Genomic DNA, 20,323 nt, shown 5'->3' on the forward strand with positions numbered 1-20,323 from the left:
GCACGCTCCTTTGTACCGGATCCCAGAAGCGAAAGAAGGTTCTGCCACGTCACACCTGGCTCCTCCTTTTCCCATTCCCTCGGCCACTCACACTCCGGTGAGTCGGTGACAGTAGCGAAACCTCTCTCCCGAGCCCTCGCCTCCATGTCCGAGGATTCTCCTCTGTGCGTCATAGTACGAGAAAATATCTGCAAAATTCCCTAAAATTCCCATTTTTTTTTCTCACTCTGATCTGTGTTTCGATGAGTAAAGGTTCGTTTAGAATTATGGAAAACAAGCAAATCTAACCGTTAACTTAGGGAGATAAATGCGATGGATGTGGTCACCTTTGGCGTCATAGTGGCCATCATCCTCCTCTTCTTCGTCCTCGTCTTCTGCATCACCATCGAGGGCTATTGCCGCCGTTCCTAACCCTAATCTGGACCTTCCTCCTCTCCTCCTCCTCCTTTGATGCCTCCCTCCTCTTCTCGGCGCTTGCGCCTGCTCTTCGGCCTCCTCTCCCTCATCGTCCTCGCCGCCGCCAGCGTCGGCCACTCCTCCTCCTGCCCGTTCTCCCCTGCCGTCGATCTCGATGATCACCACCACCATGACCATGACCATGACCACGACCATCATTGCGGCCATCATCACCACCACGACCACCATGGCGAGATTCGGGGATCGAAGCTTCCCGAGGAGCTGGCTGAGGAGGAGGATCTGATGATGCTGGACGGATTGGATCACCACCACCATCACGAACACCATCATCACCATTTTCATGGCGATCAACACAATGAGCTGTCTCCAGCAGGTGAGTTGGATACGATAATTTGATTCGGTTTTTGGTGAGTACAGATAATGGGTTCTTTTTCTGAAAAATCGCGACTTTTTTGTGTCTGGATGATTGTGGAGGAGAAGGTGTTTGGGTGCGTGCGATGGGGTGCTCGCTGCTGGTGAGCATGGCGTCACTGATCTGCCTCATTATTTTGCCTGTGATCTTCCGTGAGTGATCTGACCTTGGCTCGGTGACGTGTGTTTGGTATTGATCATGATGTTTCATTTTGTCGTCGGAAGTCTCAGTTTTGATCTCTTTGCAGTGCAGGGAAAGCCGTCCAAGGCCGTTGTGGATTCTCTAGCTGTTTTTGGGGTAATTTTATTGATTCATTTTTTAGAAGTTAGTATTTCAGTGTCAGATGACTAACTAAAAGTAGAATACAGTGATTGCAACTTAGTTGAACGGAAATCTTTATTCTTTTATCTGCATTATTTTTATATATAATTGTACACTATAAGATTAGTAGCACTGTGCAAGAACTATTTCTTGCCTGCAGCGACCATGTTCTACAGAATGAATTTGGATGAAGATGGAAACATATCAAGAATATCATGAAAAAAGAAAAATTATTTTCCAAATCAACCATAGAAAGTTATCTTTTTGTAAAGGAAAGAATAATTGATTGATTTGACTTGATGTAATTATAATATTTTTGTATTTTCTTTCTTTGTCTTGTATGTGAGGTTTATAAAATGGGAAAAAGGGATTCTAATGGGAAAAAGTTATTCTCCCACATTACTTGTGACTGTTGCAAGGTCACCATATGAGTTCTAATAGTATAATTTCATCATCTATATGTGAGATGCATAGAGATGTTGGTCCTTCGTTCCTAAAAGTTCTTCCTTGAGCCAAAATAGTGATTTAAAAAGGCGCCCGGGCGCTTGCCGAGGCACTCGGGTGAGACAAGGCGAGGCGAGGCCCAAGGGACAGGACTCTTCCATTGTTGAGGGACAGGACCGCAACTTCCTCCATCACTGACGAATACATCTGAAGCTTTCTCCGCCCATGATGTCAACGTCCGCAACTTCCGTGGCCACCGTTGTCATTGTCCTAAGCTTTCTCCATCGTTGTTGTCGTCGTCCTGTCACAGACGGTCGTTGTGCATGCGCAAAACCTTCGTCAACGAACCGTTCGTCGCTTTTGTTTGCTTGTACATATGTTTAGCAGCATATTTTGCCTTGTTTTTGTGTGTTTTTGCTTGAAAACTGTAAGCGGGAACAGTTTGTAGGGCTGTAGAGCGATTGGTCACCAAAATAGGCAAAACTACCCTAGAATGGCCTAGTTTTCGCGTCCCATGGCCTGTTTTTTGCAGACTGCAGTGTGGAACAAAATGTCAGCTATCTAAGCACCTCAGAATCCCTCGGGTGGCACAAGGTTGGATGGGGGTTTGGGGTAGTGTTGGGCGCTGATTAGATTTACAAGTTCACAAGTTAAGCCTATGGGAACTTGCCAACGTGCTTGACAGCTGTTGAGTAGTCGTTTATGGACTTATGACAGTTTGTTTGCCTTCTAAAGTTCTTGTTTTTTCGTTTCTCTCTTGCACACCAAGTGTTTGTTGAATTACTTATAGAGATGCCTTCTTCACGTGACATCGAGACTTGTTCGCCACTCGTTTTTGAACTAGTCAATTTGCTCTTTTACAGGTCCTTTGGGACTTGAACGAGGTTACAATTATACTAACCCTTTGCAGATAGATAATGCAAGGGTGCCTCACAACTTAGGTAATTTCAACTAAATATGTGATAATTTGCAGCTTCCTCCGTCGCCACTACCATTAGTCTAAAAGTTCTTCTGTCACTGTTGCCCTCTCCTTCCTTACGTTCCACCGTCGATGACTCTTCTCTCCCCCCCCCCCCCCCCCCCTAGCTACTGTTAACATTGGATTAAATACACTTTTTAATTTAATATCATATTTTTATTTATATAATCATATTTATCAATTGTATTATATATTTTAATATTTTAATATTTTAGATCGCTTTGCTTCATTGGGGTGGGCACCTAGGCAAGCGCTTAGTGCCCTCAAGCAGTCAGGCTTTGGAACTTTGGCTCATTTTGGTGCATAGCACTTTTTAAAACACTTAGCCAAAAGGATATCTTTTCTATTACCTTTTCTGATTATTATAATTTTCTTTCTCTCTTTCTCCTATTATATTCTCAAAAAAGAAAAAACTTCCTCTATACGTGGCATTCTCATCCTACATCATTGTGTCTCTCTTTTTAGTTCTGTAAATTTTTTACAAGCAACACAAGATTTTTTTTAAAGCACTTTAATTTGTAAAAACATTTTTAAGACTTTAAAAGCCATTTTTTCTTGCAAAGTAATCAAGGGTCCATTTGGGAACATATTTGAAATGTGCATTGAGGGCCCAATGCACATCTCAAATATGAATTAGTATTTGATAATTTTTTTTCAAATCGTATTTGGCCCAGATGTTGCATTGAAAATACTCAGATGTTGATGTTACTTAGTAGCATTAGTATTTCAACATTTATAGGATGTCAACATAATTTTTCAAATTTCGAAAGTACTCTATGACTTCATCTAAAATTATAAGATTGTCAAATTGATTTAGTGAAAAACCAATATGATTTATATTTTCGATAAAGGCAGAATTTTATTTATTTATTTTTAAAGATTATTTAATATTTATTTATATGATTATATTATTTATTTATTCTATATTTGGGTCATATGGAATTTTTTATAAGATTATATTTATTTATTTATTTATTTATTTATTTATTTTTACTTATTAATTTAAATAAAATATGTATTCACTTGTGAATAAATATTAAAAATGTTAGAAGGGTAAATTTATCATAAAATATTCAATGGATTTTTGAAATACAATTTTATTAAACAACACTTTTCTTGCAAAGATAAAATCTAAAATCAAATTGAAGACTTATCTCCTTCCTTTTTCTTTAAGATCCTTAATCATACCTGTGATTATCTTCCTTCTTTTATTTGACCGTTTTTTAGTAACATTAGACTGTAGTAGATGTTCCTATATGGTAATTTATGAAATTGCAAAAGATATTGTAAGCTAATAATTTTTTAAATAAGGAATAATTGAAATGATCCTGCACCGGAAAGTGAGGAACATCATAGAAAGTATCAGTCCAATGGTGCCATCATGTTTTAAAGCAATGTAGCTTTTGCCACATGCGCCATCCTTTCCTCCAGATACGAGGACAAAGATTGGTGTGCTATTTTGTTGATTTTTCCCTACAGCTGACCAGGCATGCAGCCAACTCCACACCTTTTTCATTTAGAGAGAAAAGCTTTTTCACACTTCTTATCCTACTAGAGTAATTGACCTCATATAATGTGCCTCATGATACTGAAATTTTGAAGGTTTGTTATTAGAAACTTTTAAAGATGATGTTGATTAAATATCTTGACTTTGATTCACTTACAGGCTGGGGCAATGCTAGGGGATGCTTTTCTTCATCAGTTACCCCATGCATTTGGTATGATACTCTGTGTACAAGATGCTTCTCTTTGCTTCTTAACATCCTTTCCTCATTATTTAAAATGATTCTTGAGCTTACTATATGGTACTTTGTGGTTGATCCAATTAAAGTTCATTAACAGTTTAGCACTTCATAAAAAGGAAACATAAACAGTATCAGCAAGATTTTTGGGGGCATTTGTATCGATGTAAAAGTTGATGCATACACATTTTTTGAAATGCATGCATGAGTGTGCCCAGTATTTACAAATGCAAGATGGCTTTTTTAGATACTTGCATTTTTATATATTATTATCTATCGGATGTTTGGCTTTATGCATTTGGGAACTGCATTTGCTGATTGAGAAAAATGCTTAAAGCTACAAAATATTGTCTTATTAGCTGAATGGCTGATTTATGATGATAATCTTTATGTTCATAATGAAAGTGCTCAAGTATTATATATGCTCTTCGTTATTTTTGGTGCAATTATGGTTATGTATAAAAATATTAAATTTACTTTTTTGTGGCATATGAATGGCACCCAAATTGGGGTTTTAGTTTTTTTTTTTTTCAAAATCTTATTGTATATCCATGTATTTGAATCTTTAGCGCATAGTACCATAATTATGTTTTTCACTAAGCCCGGCTTTGAAATCTGTATTTTGTCATTGCAAAGGAATTCTTCAGATGAAAAATACAGGACTGTGGTGCACTTTGCATATACATCTAGGGGCAATGCAAGAAACCAAATACACCAAGCACTCAACTTAGCCAGATTAGCCTTTCCCAGTTTGTATTAGTGAATTCCACTTATTTCAACTATGATTTTCGTCCAAAGTGAGTGACACTTCAGGAGCAAATGCATGCTGAGTTCTTCATTGTTATAAGTGATGGCTATCGAAAAATTTACTAAATTTTGGAAGGCTAGCATGGATTATAGCACATATGTTCAGAAATTGATGTTGGTTTCCTGTGTACCTGAACGTTGGTGCAACGACATGCCCACTTTCAGCTGAGGATGCAAGATTTTGCGCTAACACATGGTTTACTAATTTTGCTTATCCTGACTTACTGATGTTTCAGCATTAGAAAATAGTTTTTTTTTCCAAAAAAACATTGATCAGGTAGCTATTCCTAGATAATAATGCATGTGAATGTTTATGAACTTGAGAATTCGTGAATTGACACAAGGTATATTCTTTTGCTTTGATCAACATTCTGACATTCAAACCTTTGAAATAGTTGATTATTGCAGATCCTATATAACAATGCATTTGATGCGTATTGAAAACCATATTTTTTTATTCTTTCAGGTGGGAAGCACTCACATGTGCACGAGCATCATGATCACCATCAAGAGCATGGACATTCTCATTCACATAGTTTGGAAGATCTTTCTGTTGGATTGTCTGTTTTAAGTGAGTATTTCTACTCATTGCTATACTAGATTCATGCGTTACTTTGTATGGATCATTAAGCATTATCTTGTTTACAATTCAAGATGCCAATCTTTGAAAGTACTTTACTCCTTGCTTCTTATTATCATGGTGCACAGATAATGTCCCAGAACCTACTGAAACAATAAAACTTGAACATGTTGTAAAACTATTGTTGATTTAACAGTCAAGCTTTCACCAATTGGATGTCAGACATCACTGATGAACAAAGCTAGAACCCTTTTTGTAGGAATTTAAGACTGAAGAACAGTTGTTTTCAAACAAAAACCTATGCTTTAGCTATGGATACCAGTAATGTTGCTATTACAGGGCCAAAAACAGAAATTAGAAGACTATGCATAGGAATTTTGTGCGTCCGCATGCAAATATGATGCTGCACAGTACTCTAACAAAAACATATCCATTAACTATGGAAACCAGTAAAGTTGCTTCTTCATGGCCAAGAGCTGGCATGTTCCTTCATAGTCCACTAGGTCCTAGGACACCTCAAAATCTAGAATTTCTTGTGTTTTTTATGGTTCAAGATTAGAAAGCTTCTTCTTTTTCACGCTTTCGAACAAGAAATGATATCTGCAACACAGTTCTTTTCTAACAAAAACATATTTGTTGACCATGGAAACCTATAACGTTGCTGTTACATGACCAAAAACTGGCAGGGTGCTGTTCAGAAATTTTGCTAGGGCCTAGGACAACTTAAAATCCATAATTTTTTTCTCTAGTTCAGATATGTCAAAGGAGAGAAATCATTTCTGTTGGCAGGAATCAGTGATATTTTCATCTTGGAGTGCTTCAGTTGGCTAATTTCTTCTCTCACATGCTCTGCAGTTGGCATTGTCCTCTTTTTTTTGGTTGAGAAGGTTGTGAGATATGTTGAAGATAATTCTAGAAAAGGAGATTATGATGTAGTACATGGGCACCATCATCACCATAAACATCATCACAAGTCAAAGGATGAAAATGAAAATCATGAAGAGTCAAATCCAAAGGGTAACAGTCAAAAGGAAAGAAAGCTAGACAAAGAACCATCAGATGATGATTCCAATGGCACAGAGACGAACAAAAACCACACGAAACATGAAAGTCTTCTCCGGAAGGTAAGATGTTAACATGTACAGATATGTCTTTGGTTCTATCAAGACCATAATGTTGTCACTATGAGCTGTGCTCTTCATCCTATTATCTTTTGCATTCTTGCAAATGTTGAGCTAACGGGTGCCCTAACCCCTGCATACTTCTTTGTATGTATATAAACTATCTCTAATGAACGAAAACATCATCACCATAAACATCATCACAAGTCAAAGGATGAAAATGAAAATCATGAAGAGTCAAATCCAAAGGGTAACAGTTAAAAGGAAAGAAAGCTAGACAAAGAGCCATCAGATGATGATTCCAATGGCGCAGAGACAAATAAAAACCACACGAAACATGAAAGTCTTCTCCGGAAGGTAAGATGTTAACATGTACAGATATGTCTTTGGTTCTCTCAAGACCATAATGTTGTCATTATGAGCTGTGCTCTTCATCCTATTATCTTTTGCATTCTTTGCAAATGTTGAACTAACTGGAGCCTTACCCCCTGCAGACTTCTTTTTCTTTTTTTTGCAAAGCTAATAATACCCTATACATTTCTTATTATCTCTGTCCTGCTGAAGTGACACTTTGTATGTATATAAACTATCTCTAATGAACGAACTCATGAATCCTAATTGTATCCTCACTACGGTCTCCTAGAATCTACTTTGCACCTTTAGGATTTTAATTTCTTGTCAAGTAGGATTTGCCTTGAGCTACAGGTAGTTGTTACATTAAAAATGTTATAATGAATCTTCTGATGGATTCAGTTAATAGTCTTGATGTCTATTTATTCTCATTTACAGCGTGCCAATACCGGTGGTGCCTCCATAGCTAGTGTGAAAGATTCAAATGCTAGCAATGATTCTGCAAGCCAGCAATCATCCGATGGTGAAACAGCTCCTCAATCGAACTTGGTGTTTGGATACCTGAATCTTTTCTCTGATGGTGTTGTAAGTTTGTGTACATCAAAATTTTCTTCTGGTTTCTGGATGTACAGTGGAATCATGCATACTGAGTACTGTGAATATTCCAGCACAACTTTACTGATGGTATGGCCTTGGGAAGTGCATTCTTATTGCATGGTTCAGTTGGAGGGTGGTCTCGAACACTATTCTTGCTTGCACATGAGCTTCCTCAAGAGGTTATTTTCCATCTTTATAGCTTTTTAGCAAATTGTTTATGTATCCTGGTAGCCTTCTAATTACTAATCTGATGCTTTATATCAAAATCTGAATGAATTTTAGAATGACTTCATTTTCTGCTAATTTCAGGTTAGCAATGATCAATGTTGAAATTAACTAATGTTATTTTGTTTATGTAATATATCTCTAAGTTGGATTGCTCTATATTGTATATTGTATATTGTAGATGAAAGTTGAAATTCTAAATTCTTTCATTTCATGACCTGTTTACTTACAAAATCTTCCTTGATTAATTATGCTTCATTATGTTCTCTTTTTGCATATTTATCTAGTTTTATGTGATAATTTTGCAAGGATGAGATAGTAAATGAGTGCAGAAGTGGGTATATGATGACTACAGCATTGCATCACAGTTTGTTCATAATGTATATACGATCTAAAAAACCGAAACTTTAGTAGTTTATTCGGCATGGTCATATGTTGCAATTGATTATGCTAGTCTGAAACTGCTTTTGCGAGTCATAATTAGCTGACTGGGACATCCTAGAAGATTAAAATCATATGCATTCACAAATATAGAGCAAAAACGTTTTTCCCTTTGACATTGGAAAAATACTATGTTAGTTGCATACACATGGCCATGATTTTATTGTGCACTCTCTAAGCGACAAGGAAAAGGTTTTGGTGAGAGTGAAGACTGAATTTCTAGGCAGATTATGTTCACTGACAGGTGACAGATGAGTTTTGAATAGATAATATCATGTCTTAAGGGCAATTAGCAAAGCTCCCCCATGAAGCTCAGTAAACACCATGGGATGTAGAACCATGATGGCTTCTAAGGTCAACTTTGATTTATGACCGTCAAGCTGTGCCATCATATTTTCAAGGAATTCTTATTTTTAGGAAAATGTATAGGTTGTCTATTTTCATTTCTTATATTCGTTGAAATATGTTTGCAAATAGTAAACCATATAGCATTTAAATGGCAGGGCAATCTTGGTTCTTCTTCTGCCATGATAGTTTTACTTGTAATATGAATGCTATGTTAATCCATTCATAGTTATTCAGTGGGCTTAAAATATGACTTTATGGATTCAGCTTAATAGTTCTTACAAAAAGATAAATATATAGGATAGACTTTATTTGTCGGTTATTATCAAAGACTATAGATAAATATAATATATTTAAAAGTAGTAAATAGTTCTGTTTTTCCAGAAACCTTTTATAGAGAAGGCATAACCCAACAATCATCAAAGTTGTAAGTGACTTGTTTTTCGCAATGCATGCATGAATAGTGAAGACTTGGGATAAGAAAACACCAAAAATAAACAGAGGAGCTTTGGTCTGTAAAATGTCTCAACATTACTAACAACCTGAAAATATTGACTTTTTTTATATGAGCTGTCTTATTTAATCAAGTTTTTGTTTCTGAAGTGCACTGTACCTATAAACTAGTTCAGACTTTCTTAGTGTTGAATTTTTTGTTTTAACAAAAATATCCTTTTGTTATTAGGTGGGTGATTTTGGAATTTTGGTGCGATCAGGATTTTCTGCTCCCAAAGCCCTATTCTTCAACTTTCTGTCAGCGTTGGCTGCATTAGCTGGAACCGCATTGGTTAGTTCATTCTCTTGTTTCTTCTCTTAAGTTTTCAAGGATGATAGATCAGAACGAACTGATGAAAGTTGTTTTTCCCCTTCCCCAATTTTTTAGGCCTTGTTTCTGGGTAAGGATCCAGGACAGACATCGTTTATTGAGGTGAAACTCTTCCTTTTACTGTGAAAATTCTGTTTGCTGTAAAGTAACACTTGATAACATCTCTATTTGTTTCTTTCAGGGTTTTACTGCTGGTGGTTTCATTTACATAGCGGTAGCAGGAGTCCTCCCTGAGATGCATGATGGAAAGACAACATTCGGAGGCACAATAGTTCAGTTGACTTCTCTGATACTAGGAGTGGCTGTTGCGCTTTGCATTTCTCTTGTTGAGTAAAATGCTTGATATTAAACGACAACACCTGTTTGTATAGCTGTCGTTCTCCTCCAAGAGAGGCAAATGCTGCAAGTATCCTGGGCTGAAATGAACCCTACAGGTGCCGATTTCTCTATTCTGGAAAACTGTCACCGGAGGAGAATGTTCACCACTGTTGATGCTGAAGTTTTGATTGTGCCAGTAAATTGTGTGCCGTAAGAAAGGTGTACATTGACATTTTAGCGACACAAACTTTATGATGATCACTTTGAGAATCATGGACTGATGCATGTCTTGATTCCATGGTGCTGCTATCTTGTTTTATGTCTAATTTCTTTATTAGCACCACTGATTTTTACATGGAAGAGATACTTGGATCAGATAAACAGTTGTGAACTCCATGTTTACTTTTGTTATATGCGTCTTGATGACTGAGATCCAAACAGTGGAACTCTTTGGAGCACAGCTATATGTCGTTGATCTAATCTTCAATTTTGTTTTCATGACCACTGTGTATATGACAGTATTTTCCCTTGATTTCATTCAGCACATCAAATCTGGTTCTTGTCACCACTGTTACATGACTGAAGTCTGTTAGCATGAGGAATAACATTTACCAGGATATATTTATATATTATCCATCGTACCTCCTAAAGTTAGAAGCAAAATAACACCAAAACGAATGGGCAAACTCCCCTAAAGCTACCTCCTTTTCCTCCGCCAATGTCGACGAAACCTTCAATTAACAATGTATATAAGGATTCTAGTCAAAAGGGGGAAAGAAAATTCCCCCAAAGCCAATTTACTTGGTCCGTCACCATTTAGTGCATAGTCATATTATAAGAATGGTTTCATAAATATGTATCTTACCCAACTCTTAAAGATCTACCAAACCTTAAAGATATGGTCATCAAAACTACACAAGGAATACTTACTAGCATTAATATCACATGACGATAGGAAGGAAACAAAATGTGGGTATTTCAACAGCACTGCACCATCCAAAGAAGAGCATAGCCAAGAAAATTGACACCTCAACATGATGCAATTAAGCCAATAGCTAATGTTCATCCTACTACAATTTGTTTACATTCTTTTTTGACGGTGAAGAGAGATCAAATAAGGAAAAGGCACCCCTGCTGGATTGATCCTTTAGTCGAGCCCAGTTTTTTGCTCATTTCGTGCTCCTGATTCAATTTGGAATGCTGCCAAGGGCTTCCCCTGCAATCCATCATCAAAGAAGTGCAACATTGAGAAGCCCTATAATAGACTCCTAGGTTAACTGAATCTAAAATATAACGTTAGAATCTGAGAGCCCATAAAATCTGGATCAGAGGCCCTGCAACATGCAAAGATTATAGATGTTATACAAATAAATTACATTTTGATTGATTTGAACATGTGGAGTGTTCACTATTTCTCCAGGTAATACAACAGATCTGTGGTAGGATTAATCAAATGCAGTTGTTCATCAGAGAACCCAATCTGAACTATAATCCAATCTTTGAAGTAGTCTCGTAAGTGGCAAAAGCACTATATGATCCGAGTAACAGCTTTGCTGGTGATATTTGCATGGGTCTTTCTACACGCAAACTAATGAGAAACATACAAAAGAAGGTCAATGACAAAGGACCAGAAGAGTTACGACTTAACACATACATGTAACTAAGCAGTTTTTCTGAGCAGCAACGCCAATATATAGCAGAGACATGCGTCGATAGAAGACAAAGCAACAATGAGCAAGGCCACAAGAACAAGGGTAAGGGTAGATGTCCTCAACTGCAAAATGAAATAAACAAAAGAAGAATAAAATTTAGAAATAATAATTGTTTCTATACCAAAAACCATGACAACTGAAAAACTATAAGCAAGCATTAAAAAAATGGACAGTTTTATGGCAAATGATCCTTGCATATAAAAATCAGAAATAGATGCACATTACACCATGTGGAAAGTCAGGAATACATGTAACTACTAGATTTTAATTCTTACTTTGAACACCTAAAATAGTAACCCAAACTATACAACTATGATTACTGAATATTAATTCATTTTATGCCTTCCTGGGAGGTTATTCTTGACATTCTGAGTCTTAGATTTGGACTACCAAGAGGCTCCTGCCAAGCAGTGTATGAAGAGTGCTTAGCCTTACCCCTACAAATAAAGATTCTATTCCACATATGCTGCAACAATATATTCCTCATTGAGGTCAATTGTGTAGTGGAATCATATTGGACTAACACGGTCCACTGACACACTCTACTGACCTCCTAATCTAACATGTTTATGCAGAAAAACATTAGATGCAACATACACACAATGTGCGGTCAAAACCCATAGGCCCTGTGTGGTAAGTGACGTGACTTGGGTGAGACACCCCTAATGGAGCTATATAGATCAGCTTTCAAAACATTAAAAGGTCAGGTATGATACAAGGCAACAAATGTCCCTAGAATTTTGGTACCCCTGTTCATTTAGACAGAACAAACTTAGATAGTAAAGTGGAAACATGCCTAATGATGTCTCAATTGTACAGCTAACAGTGCAAACAATATCAGTTAGAAAAGAAATGAAGTGACCAAGAAGACTTGTTTCTTTCTCCTACTTGTCAGGTATACATACCGTGTTCTGGAATCCTGGCCATTCAATGTACTTCAACTGACTAGGCTGCTCAGCCAAGAAGACTGCCAAGGATTTCAAACACCTGCATGGATAAGAAGGGTGCGCATTCATTTGCAAAGCCTTGATAATTGATCATGAACACATAGTAAATTATGCTCTAATAGTGAAAAATATCACATACATTGCAACACCCTTTACCACACTCAACCAAAATGGTTCTCTATCAAATCCATCTCCATAATGGTCATTACTTCTTATTGATGCACATATGGGCCTAAAATATGAAATTGGCCGTTGAATGCAACTTCCTGGAATCTATATAAAGAGAGAATACTGTTCTTCAACTCTTCACAATGAAAAACATAAAGCTAAAAATATTATTGACCAAATGATGGTTTTGGAAAGACCTTAACATGGCAAATTTTGGACTTGCAGGGCCGCCAGTGAGAAGGAATTGATATCATATGAGGCATGAACAAAAGTGAACCTAGAAGGGAAATGTTAGCTTTTTACGGTGGTCAAATTATATAGAGATACAAATATGTGTATATATGTGTTGCAGAAATAATATGGGAAAAGGGGAGGAAGGATTAAAACCTGAACAAGAAGCCATGACACTAGCAACTGCCATCTTCTTGTTAAGCTATACACAATGACAACAATAAGAATTAGGAAATTTCATATTTACCAAAGCAGGATACTGAAATGCTTATCATTTATAAAAAACAGCAGGACAAGATTATACCAAAGAGAATAAGGCAGGTTGGTACAGCTGGAAATGTTTTATATGAACAAGTGTTTTTAATTGAGGGAACAGACAAAAACACACATTTCGAATAGATGTAGCCTGTGAACCTTTTGTATAACAGTAGCGCAACTTTTATTACGTTTTGTGGTGCACCTGCACCTAAGTCTTTTATGATACTACTAGGTGTTCAGTCATTCAGCAGATATGATTTATGCTGTCAGTTGTCAACGGTGGAGAGAAGACTAATAAAGAATTTCCACTGAACACCAAGATCCAGCAGTGCCACAGTTCTGATGAAATATGTACTGTAGGGGCATCGGCAGTTCAAAATGGATCATTTTCCCCCCTAAACTTAGCAGCTAATGATAACAAAAAATCATGGTCAATTTCAGCTTTCATGCACATTAAGACATCAAAATGAAGAAAGTGTCATAGCGACCAAGTATCACTATCAACAAAATGATGCAAAACAATAACTTACCTTTTGAAGAAAAAATAAATTATTAATTCAAAAAAATTATAAAAGAGGAGATCTATCATAATCATCCATCTCACAATTATGATAATTTGCATGATATTTTGTGGATTTCGCCAACCAACAAAAAGGGAAAGAGGAAACATCAAACAGATAAATAAGCTGTACATGCTTATTCAAAAATGCCACAACTAAATTTAAGTACAGAAACAGAACCTTATGCTGACCAACTAATTGAATATGCAAAGCAAATAAGCAAGCATTTACCCATATATGAATTACTAATCTCCAAAATTCTGAAAATTTTAATAGCATCACTTACAAGAGATTGGTAGCCATCACATTCAAATAAGCTAGATTAAGTATGTAACCCCTTCCCTTTCAATTCTGTAATCAATCACTTATTACTAGTTGCTACTTCGCATTATCCTAAATAAGATGTGTCTTTGTGTTAATTGTTTATTGTTATATCATTTGCATTTGACATTATGGAATGATCCCTGTGTTTCATCCTTTATTTTTTATTTTTTATATCTAAGTTTTAATACAACAGTGAACAGTTTTAATACAACTACAAGACTTTCTTATCTATGTTGGTCATAAGAACTTACACCCTTGTGGTGTCATCATAATGAAATGGATGGTACAATGGTGCTTGACATGATACAATAGAAATCTGGACTTCAATAATTTACTCCAATGGTGTTTTACCTTAGAGGCATATCACCTATAATCTATAATCAACTTAACAGCATCTCTAATAGGGAGATGAAATGTGCACAAGCTCTATGGTTTCTATTCTTGCATTTAATTCTGCTTACTAATTATTTTGTACAAGAATGAAAAAGACTAAATGACCAAAGCATAAAACATTGATCTAACCATAAATCATGCCTTTAGTTAATGTTATGTCTACCTCTATCCAATTCTCCAACAAATTAAAAGCCTTTGACTGCAGAATATTTATGTGCTTGTTGTAGAAACCAAATGTAAGATTGGCTATATGAAAGAAAAATGACAATGTTTAGTTCCAGTTCCTTAATTTCTTTAATTTCTATTTTTTCAATTTTGCCAAAAAACAGTGTCCCAAATGCAATCATCTAAAAAACACCTAACAAATGTAAGTCAATTATCATATCAAACATAAACCTCAGCTAACTTTTGCTTCTTTCTGATGTAAAAGGAATAGGGAAGACTTTCCCGGAAAACACAAGAAGCAAGGTTATTTTCTAGAACCAAATTAAAGAAAAGCGTTCCAGGAATCCGATTCCATACATGCAAATCGATTAGCTGAACATAAATTGAGATTCATTCCACCAAATATTAATCACCATGAGATGCGCAATAACGAAGAAAGTCACCTGGATGTTTCAGAAGCCAAGGAACCAAAGTGTTCGGATAGCCGAAAGGAGAGAACGTTACCTCCGGCGGGCGCCAAGAGGACAAGGTCGGAGCCGCCGCCGCCGGCGCGAGAGAGAGGCAAGGGGAGTTACGGGACGCCCGGGGAGCAACAGTGAGGTTTAGGTTTGGGATGCGGATCCTCTCAAACAGTACTTGTAAAAGAATTCTCCAATTACAAATCTCAACCGTCCACTAGAAGCAGTTGCCGCTCAACCATCCGCCCAAGAGGATCCGACTAATAATTTGAAACAATCCGACCCGATTGGCTTTGTGGCTAAATAAATCGAACCGCATAAGCTCGAACTTATGTCCGGCCTGAGGGGAGAAATTGGTCGAACCAAACATAAACCGGACACCACTATTAGGTTCGTCAGTTGTCGATCTGGTTAACAGAGACCGTCAGATCTTCTAGAAGCAGGTTCCGTGGCAACATGAAAGACTACCAGAGTATGAAGAAGGTCTTCAAGTAGTAACCAGTCAAACCGCCGAGGTTGTTGGACTCGAATGACTGATGAGAAGGCCACGTGGGAGGATGCGTTGGAATTCCATGCCGCCGCCTGTGCTCAGCGCTTACGTAATGGATTGACCATGTTATGCGTTTACATATGCGAACATCGCCACTGAACTGGGAACCATTCGCCACCTCTGAGCCATGGCTATTCCGGAAGTCGTCCTGAGCTCCACCGCTCCCGCCACACGCTCCCGGGCGATCCCCGTGCTGGGCATGGGCACCGGGTTGGTCCACTTCACCCCCGAGCAGCGCCCCGCCACCAAGCACGCCATCCTCCGCGCCATCGAGCTCGGGTACCGCCACTTCGACACCGCCGCCATCTATCAGTCCGAGGACGTTCTCGGCGAGGCCATCGCCGAGGCCTTGCAGGCCGGCCTCATCCACTCCCGTGCCGAGCTCTTCATCACCTCCAAGATCTGGTGCGCCGACGCTCACCGTGACCTGGTCGTCCCCGCCATCCGCGAGTCTCTCAGGTGAAGAAGAATAGCTTCATGCTCCTCTTTTACTGCTTTCTTCTGCTTCGAGTTGATGCAAATTACGGGGATTAACATTGATTTCCTGTCATAATTTTGTGATTTGATCTCTGTAATTGGAGCTTCTGAAAGCGTATCGAATTTTTCCTCTTGGTGTTAGGAATCTCAAATTGGATTACCTTGATCTCTACCTCATACATTGGCCCATGAGATTGAAGGCTGGAGAATCCTATCCTCCTATAGAGAGCCACCACATTCTCCCCTTCGACTTGAAGTCTGTTTGGGAAGGCATGGAGGAATGCCACAGGTTGGGGTTGGCTAAGCACATTGGTGTTAGCAACTTCACCACATGGAAGCTTGCAGAGCTGCTCCGATATGCTAAAGTACCTCCTGCTGCTGTCCAGGTAGTCTGATTTCCCTTTACCTTTCCATGATTATTGTTGGATGTTCTGTGTGAGTCATAGTGAAAAGGGACGATTTTGCAGGTGGAGATGAATCCAACCTGGCAGCAGAAGAAGCTGAGGGAGTTCTGCAAGGAAAAGGGTGTTCATGTCATTGCCTATTCTCCTTTAGGAGGCCAAGATATGTTCATGGGCAAGAACTTAGTGATGGAGTCCCAAGTGCTTAAAGATATAGCCGAGGCAAAAGGAAAGACTGTGGCTCAGGTTGCTCTCTTAAGAACTACTTCATCCTGTTAGTAGATTAAATCAATACTGGTATAGGATTATTCAAGTCAGGTCATGATAACAGATGTAATTTCCAAGTTCAGCTATTATTTCACTAGAATAAAATTAAAAAATTGTTCTTGAAATTAAGTTGGATGGTTGTCATGATAAGAAAACAATATGATCCCAAATCATTTGCTCCCTTTTGTCTTTTTGATAAAATTTCGAACCACTAGTTAAACATTTGAAAAGGAAATCAACATTAGGGCTTATATTTCTATTATCTGCTAAAAAAAAAAGGATCACTTGAACTTGATTACATAGTAGAATCAATTCCTGATGCCTTCATGCTTAATTCAAGTTTTTGATGCTAGATAACATATGGCACTGATTTAGAGTTCAAAAGTTATTCATCTGATGTAATGTTTGTTGTATGTACTAACAATTAGATTGAACTTTATCTTGTAAATGAGCATGATATTATGACATATCGGAGAACCTTTCATTAACTTGATTGATCACCAGAAACTGTAGGTGGTCAAATGTTACTATTTTTAATCTCTTACGAAACAGATCAAAACACTTTGGGCTACAATGATCATTGGAAACAAGAGAATTATAAACTAGTGGTAACCAGCTGACCTGTGTGGTACTAAAACTCGCATCTGAAAGGAATGGGGAATGGTGTCCATCAAATCATTGCAACTTAAGATTTTCTTTGTTCTTTCGATCTCAATTAGACAAAAACAAACTTTCCTCAGAAAAGAAAAAAAAAAAAAATCAAACCAACTTATTCGACGATACCGCTTGTTTTGTTTATCTTTTTTCCTCTTTTATTTTTTTTGCTGCATGTCAGATTTTGTGTCAGATTAGCTGTATGATATGCATTGTAGAATGAGAGGCCCCGTAGAATTTAAATCATAGTGCATCAACAGACTGTGTTAATCTAGCTATGAACTTGAGCTTGATGGTTCTGTTTTCAGGTATCCTTGAGATGGGTTTATGAGCAAGGAGCGAGTATGATCGTAAAGACCTTGAACAAGGAGAGAATCGAGGAGAACATGAAAATTTTTGATTGGGAGTTGAGCGAAGAAGACAAACACAAAATTAGTCAACTCCCCCAGTGCAAGAGAGTCACACTGCGTGCAATGCTCTCAACAGAAGCGGCTTCCCAGCTACCTGATGAAGATGAGGTCGTTGAAGAATAAAGGAGTTGGTGCTATTAGATCTCTTAAGACGATTTCAGTACTTAACCACTACATCTATGATATTTGATGAATACAGATCTGGTGCAGGAATTAATAGCTACTATATCTCTACCTGTTTGTGTTCGGGCTGTATGCAGTGAGTTGATCTATGGATTTAGCGACAATCCAATGCTTATGTTTTTCCTTTTCTTTTCTTGTTTTTAGGATACTTGTGTTATGATGAAGAAGTATTTTTATTAATAAAAGTGGTGAAAGATTGAGATATGGAATATATTTGGTCCAATATATTTTTTTTTCAAAAATACTGTTCAAGAAAAAGGAAAAAAAATTGTAAGAGCAGTTCTTTTTCTATTGGAATAAATTATTTTGGATGATTACACTATACGGTTCCAAAAAAAAATTACATCATAATCTTGCATCATGATGATGGTCTAAACCCCTTAAAATTTCTATATTAACCTAGAACAAGAAAAAAAATTGCAATTAATCTTCGAGATACAAAGCTACACTCAAGGAGATGAATTTGAGTTGAAAGAAAAAACAGGAAAATGAACCAAGTAGAAAAGGAGCAATATATTGAATAAGTCAAACAAGAACATTTGATCATCATATTGGAGCTGTTTGCAGTTCTAAAATCACATACAAATTGTTCAAATTAAGCCTCCCAAGAAGCAGTGATGGAAGAAGCCATATTGTTCTGCTCTACAAAACCAAACCACCTCCAAATTTGAAGCTCAAAATGAATACAAAATAATACATCAGAGCACAAGAAATTGTTTCCGCACGTGTCCAATCTTAAAGTCTAACGATATTAGCAGCCTAATCAGATTCTAAACTACTATATACAGAATACCGAAAGATTGTTGTGGATGTCAGCTATATACAGAATCCTAATCAGTTAAGAGTATTGAATGATTGATGATCTGTTATTGTCGTATAGCGATTTTATAGTCTCGATGATGCATGTGATCCTTAGACTTAACATAAAAAATGTCCTATATGAGTATCCCACTTTTTCATAACGAACTTATAGGTCTGGAAGTTTCAGATCTAATACTACTGGTCATCGGGAGTGATAATCAATCTTACGAGAGCTATTGAATATCAATAGAAAATCATCTACTCTCGGTGTCATGAGAGGAATTCCTTTGTGTCCTTGCTCAAACAAATCCCTGGTCAAGGTCATTCGGATTGAGAGAGAAAGAGTTCTCTAGGAGAATCCGATTAGAACAAGACTCATTACTAGCTTGATATTGGGCCTAGAGAATCACATACATATGGTATATATTGCGACAAGTAGAGGTTCAAATATGATATATCCGCTGGAGCTCTTATTTTATTGGATATCCAATAAGCCCATGAATTATTGAATCCTATGAATAAAATTCAATAAGAGCCAATAAGAGATTATTGGGCAGAGACCCACTAATCTAAAAGACTTGGGTAATTGGATAGAGATCCAGTACCAAATATGACAGGATCCATTATAGTTAAATTGACAAAGGACCTCTATAAATAGGAGAGAACTAAAGGGCAATGTGCTAGGTTCTTTTTAGCTGCCACCTCCTATTCTCCTCTCTCTCCTTCTCCTCCATATATTGCAACCCCTATTTGGGGCGTGTGGACAGGTAGAAGGGGCAACTCATTCTTAATTGCGTGGTGAGCATGATGAGGAGTTTTGGGCAACGACTTGAGGAGCATCTTCGCAGCCCCTACCATATGGATCACCACTAGAGAGGAGGGCATTTGAACTCAATATAATCCCATAGATATGTAGGAATTCATGGATATACAATCTCCCTACGTAATTCTCTTATGCGTGGTTTTTCGGTTTCACGGGTTTTTGCGCACTAACTTTTGCATGATGATAAGAAATATTTTTCTGTAGGAGTTCTAGGATTTTTATTTTCTATTCTTCCGATGTATATATGATGTCACTCCAGATTTTTCAACAGATTTGTTTGAGCAAAAATACATGGGATATTCCTCTCATGATACCGAAAGCGAATGATCCTCTATCGACACTCAATAACTCATGTAAGGTTGGCTGTCACTCCTGATGACCATCTGTGCTAGATTTGAAACTTCTAGGCCTATAAGTCTAGTACCAAGGAGTACTCATACAGGATATCCTTGGTGTCTCAAGTCTAAGGACTAGATACACCACTATGACGATAGAATCATTGTCTAACAATAAGTATCATCAACTATCCAGCATCATGTGAGTAGATCAATCAGTGAACTTATTCTCAAATGAGCACATGCGCTATATCTCTAGTGTCCTCACGTGAGCAACTATGAG

At 37.4% G+C, this 20,323-nt stretch overlaps 3 protein-coding genes across 3 annotated transcripts; 2 read left to right on the forward strand and 1 right to left on the reverse strand.

Moving 5' to 3' along the window:
- The first annotated feature begins 80 nt into the window (after positions 1-80).
- LOC103977594 (IAA-alanine resistance protein 1) lies at positions 81-10,278 on the forward strand. Its single transcript, XM_065144757.1, has 11 exons — positions 81-790; positions 898-981; positions 1,077-1,126; positions 4,240-4,291; positions 5,589-5,693; positions 6,558-6,826; positions 7,613-7,759; positions 7,843-7,950; positions 9,465-9,566; positions 9,663-9,707; positions 9,787-10,278. Exons 1-11 carry the CDS (start codon positions 451-453, stop codon positions 9,937-9,939), a joined length of 1,455 nt encoding a protein of 484 aa, XP_065000829.1. The 5' UTR covers positions 81-450; the 3' UTR covers positions 9,940-10,278.
- Positions 10,279-11,404: 1,126 nt separating this feature from the next.
- Positions 11,405-15,327, reverse strand: LOC135633372 (uncharacterized). Its single transcript, XM_065142753.1, has 6 exons — positions 15,186-15,327; positions 13,138-13,183; positions 12,948-13,027; positions 12,722-12,855; positions 12,541-12,622; positions 11,405-11,697 (listed from the first exon to the last, which is right to left on the reverse strand). The coding sequence occupies exons 2-6, from the start codon at positions 13,169-13,171 to the stop codon at positions 11,584-11,586; spliced, it is 444 nt and encodes a 147-aa protein (XP_064998825.1). The 5' UTR covers positions 13,172-13,183; positions 15,186-15,327; the 3' UTR covers positions 11,405-11,583.
- Positions 15,328-15,785: 458 nt separating this feature from the next.
- Positions 15,786-18,292, forward strand: LOC135632888 (non-functional NADPH-dependent codeinone reductase 2-like). Its single transcript, XM_065141738.1, has 4 exons — positions 15,786-16,148; positions 16,309-16,552; positions 16,634-16,813; positions 17,797-18,292. The coding sequence occupies exons 1-4, from the start codon at positions 15,817-15,819 to the stop codon at positions 18,019-18,021; spliced, it is 981 nt and encodes a 326-aa protein (XP_064997810.1). The 5' UTR covers positions 15,786-15,816; the 3' UTR covers positions 18,022-18,292.
- Positions 18,293-20,323: the final 2,031 nt, after the last annotated feature.

Source organism: Musa acuminata, chromosome BXJ3-3, assembly GCF_036884655.1.
Source record: "Musa acuminata AAA Group cultivar baxijiao chromosome BXJ3-3, Cavendish_Baxijiao_AAA, whole genome shotgun sequence".
Classification (NCBI taxonomy): Eukaryota; Viridiplantae; Streptophyta; class Magnoliopsida; order Zingiberales; family Musaceae; genus Musa; species Musa acuminata.

What these genes read in the sequence shown, in the direction of transcription:
- LOC103977594 (XM_065144757.1), top strand. Translation starts at nt 451, where the DNA reads ATGCCTCCCTCCTCTTCTCGGCGCTTGCGCCTGCTCTTCGGCCTCCTC. An exon ending in CAATGAGCTGTCTCCAGCAG is followed by an intron (nt 791 to 897) that starts GTGAGTTGGATA and finishes GTGGAGGAGAAG; the next exon opens with GTGTTTGGGTGCGTGCGATG. An exon ending in TCAGTTACCCCATGCATTTG is followed by an intron (nt 4,292 to 5,588) that starts GTATGATACTCT and finishes TTATTCTTTCAG; the next exon opens with GTGGGAAGCACTCACATGTG.
- LOC135633372 (XM_065142753.1), bottom strand. Translation starts at nt 13,171, where the DNA reads ATGGCAGTTGCTAGTGTCATGGCTTCTTGTTCAG. An exon ending in CCAAAATTTGCCATGTTAAG is followed by an intron (nt 12,856 to 12,947) that starts GTCTTTCCAAAA and finishes CTCTTTATATAG; the next exon opens with ATTCCAGGAAGTTGCATTCA. An exon ending in GTGGTAAAGGGTGTTGCAAT is followed by an intron (nt 12,623 to 12,721) that starts GTATGTGATATT and finishes TTATCCATGCAG; the next exon opens with GTGTTTGAAATCCTTGGCAG.
- LOC135632888 (XM_065141738.1), top strand. Translation starts at nt 15,817, where the DNA reads ATGGCTATTCCGGAAGTCGTCCTGAGCTCCACCGCTCCCGCCACACGC. An exon ending in TACCTCCTGCTGCTGTCCAG is followed by an intron (nt 16,553 to 16,633) that starts GTAGTCTGATTT and finishes ACGATTTTGCAG; the next exon opens with GTGGAGATGAATCCAACCTG. An exon ending in AAGGAAAGACTGTGGCTCAG is followed by an intron (nt 16,814 to 17,796) that starts GTTGCTCTCTTA and finishes TTCTGTTTTCAG; the next exon opens with GTATCCTTGAGATGGGTTTA.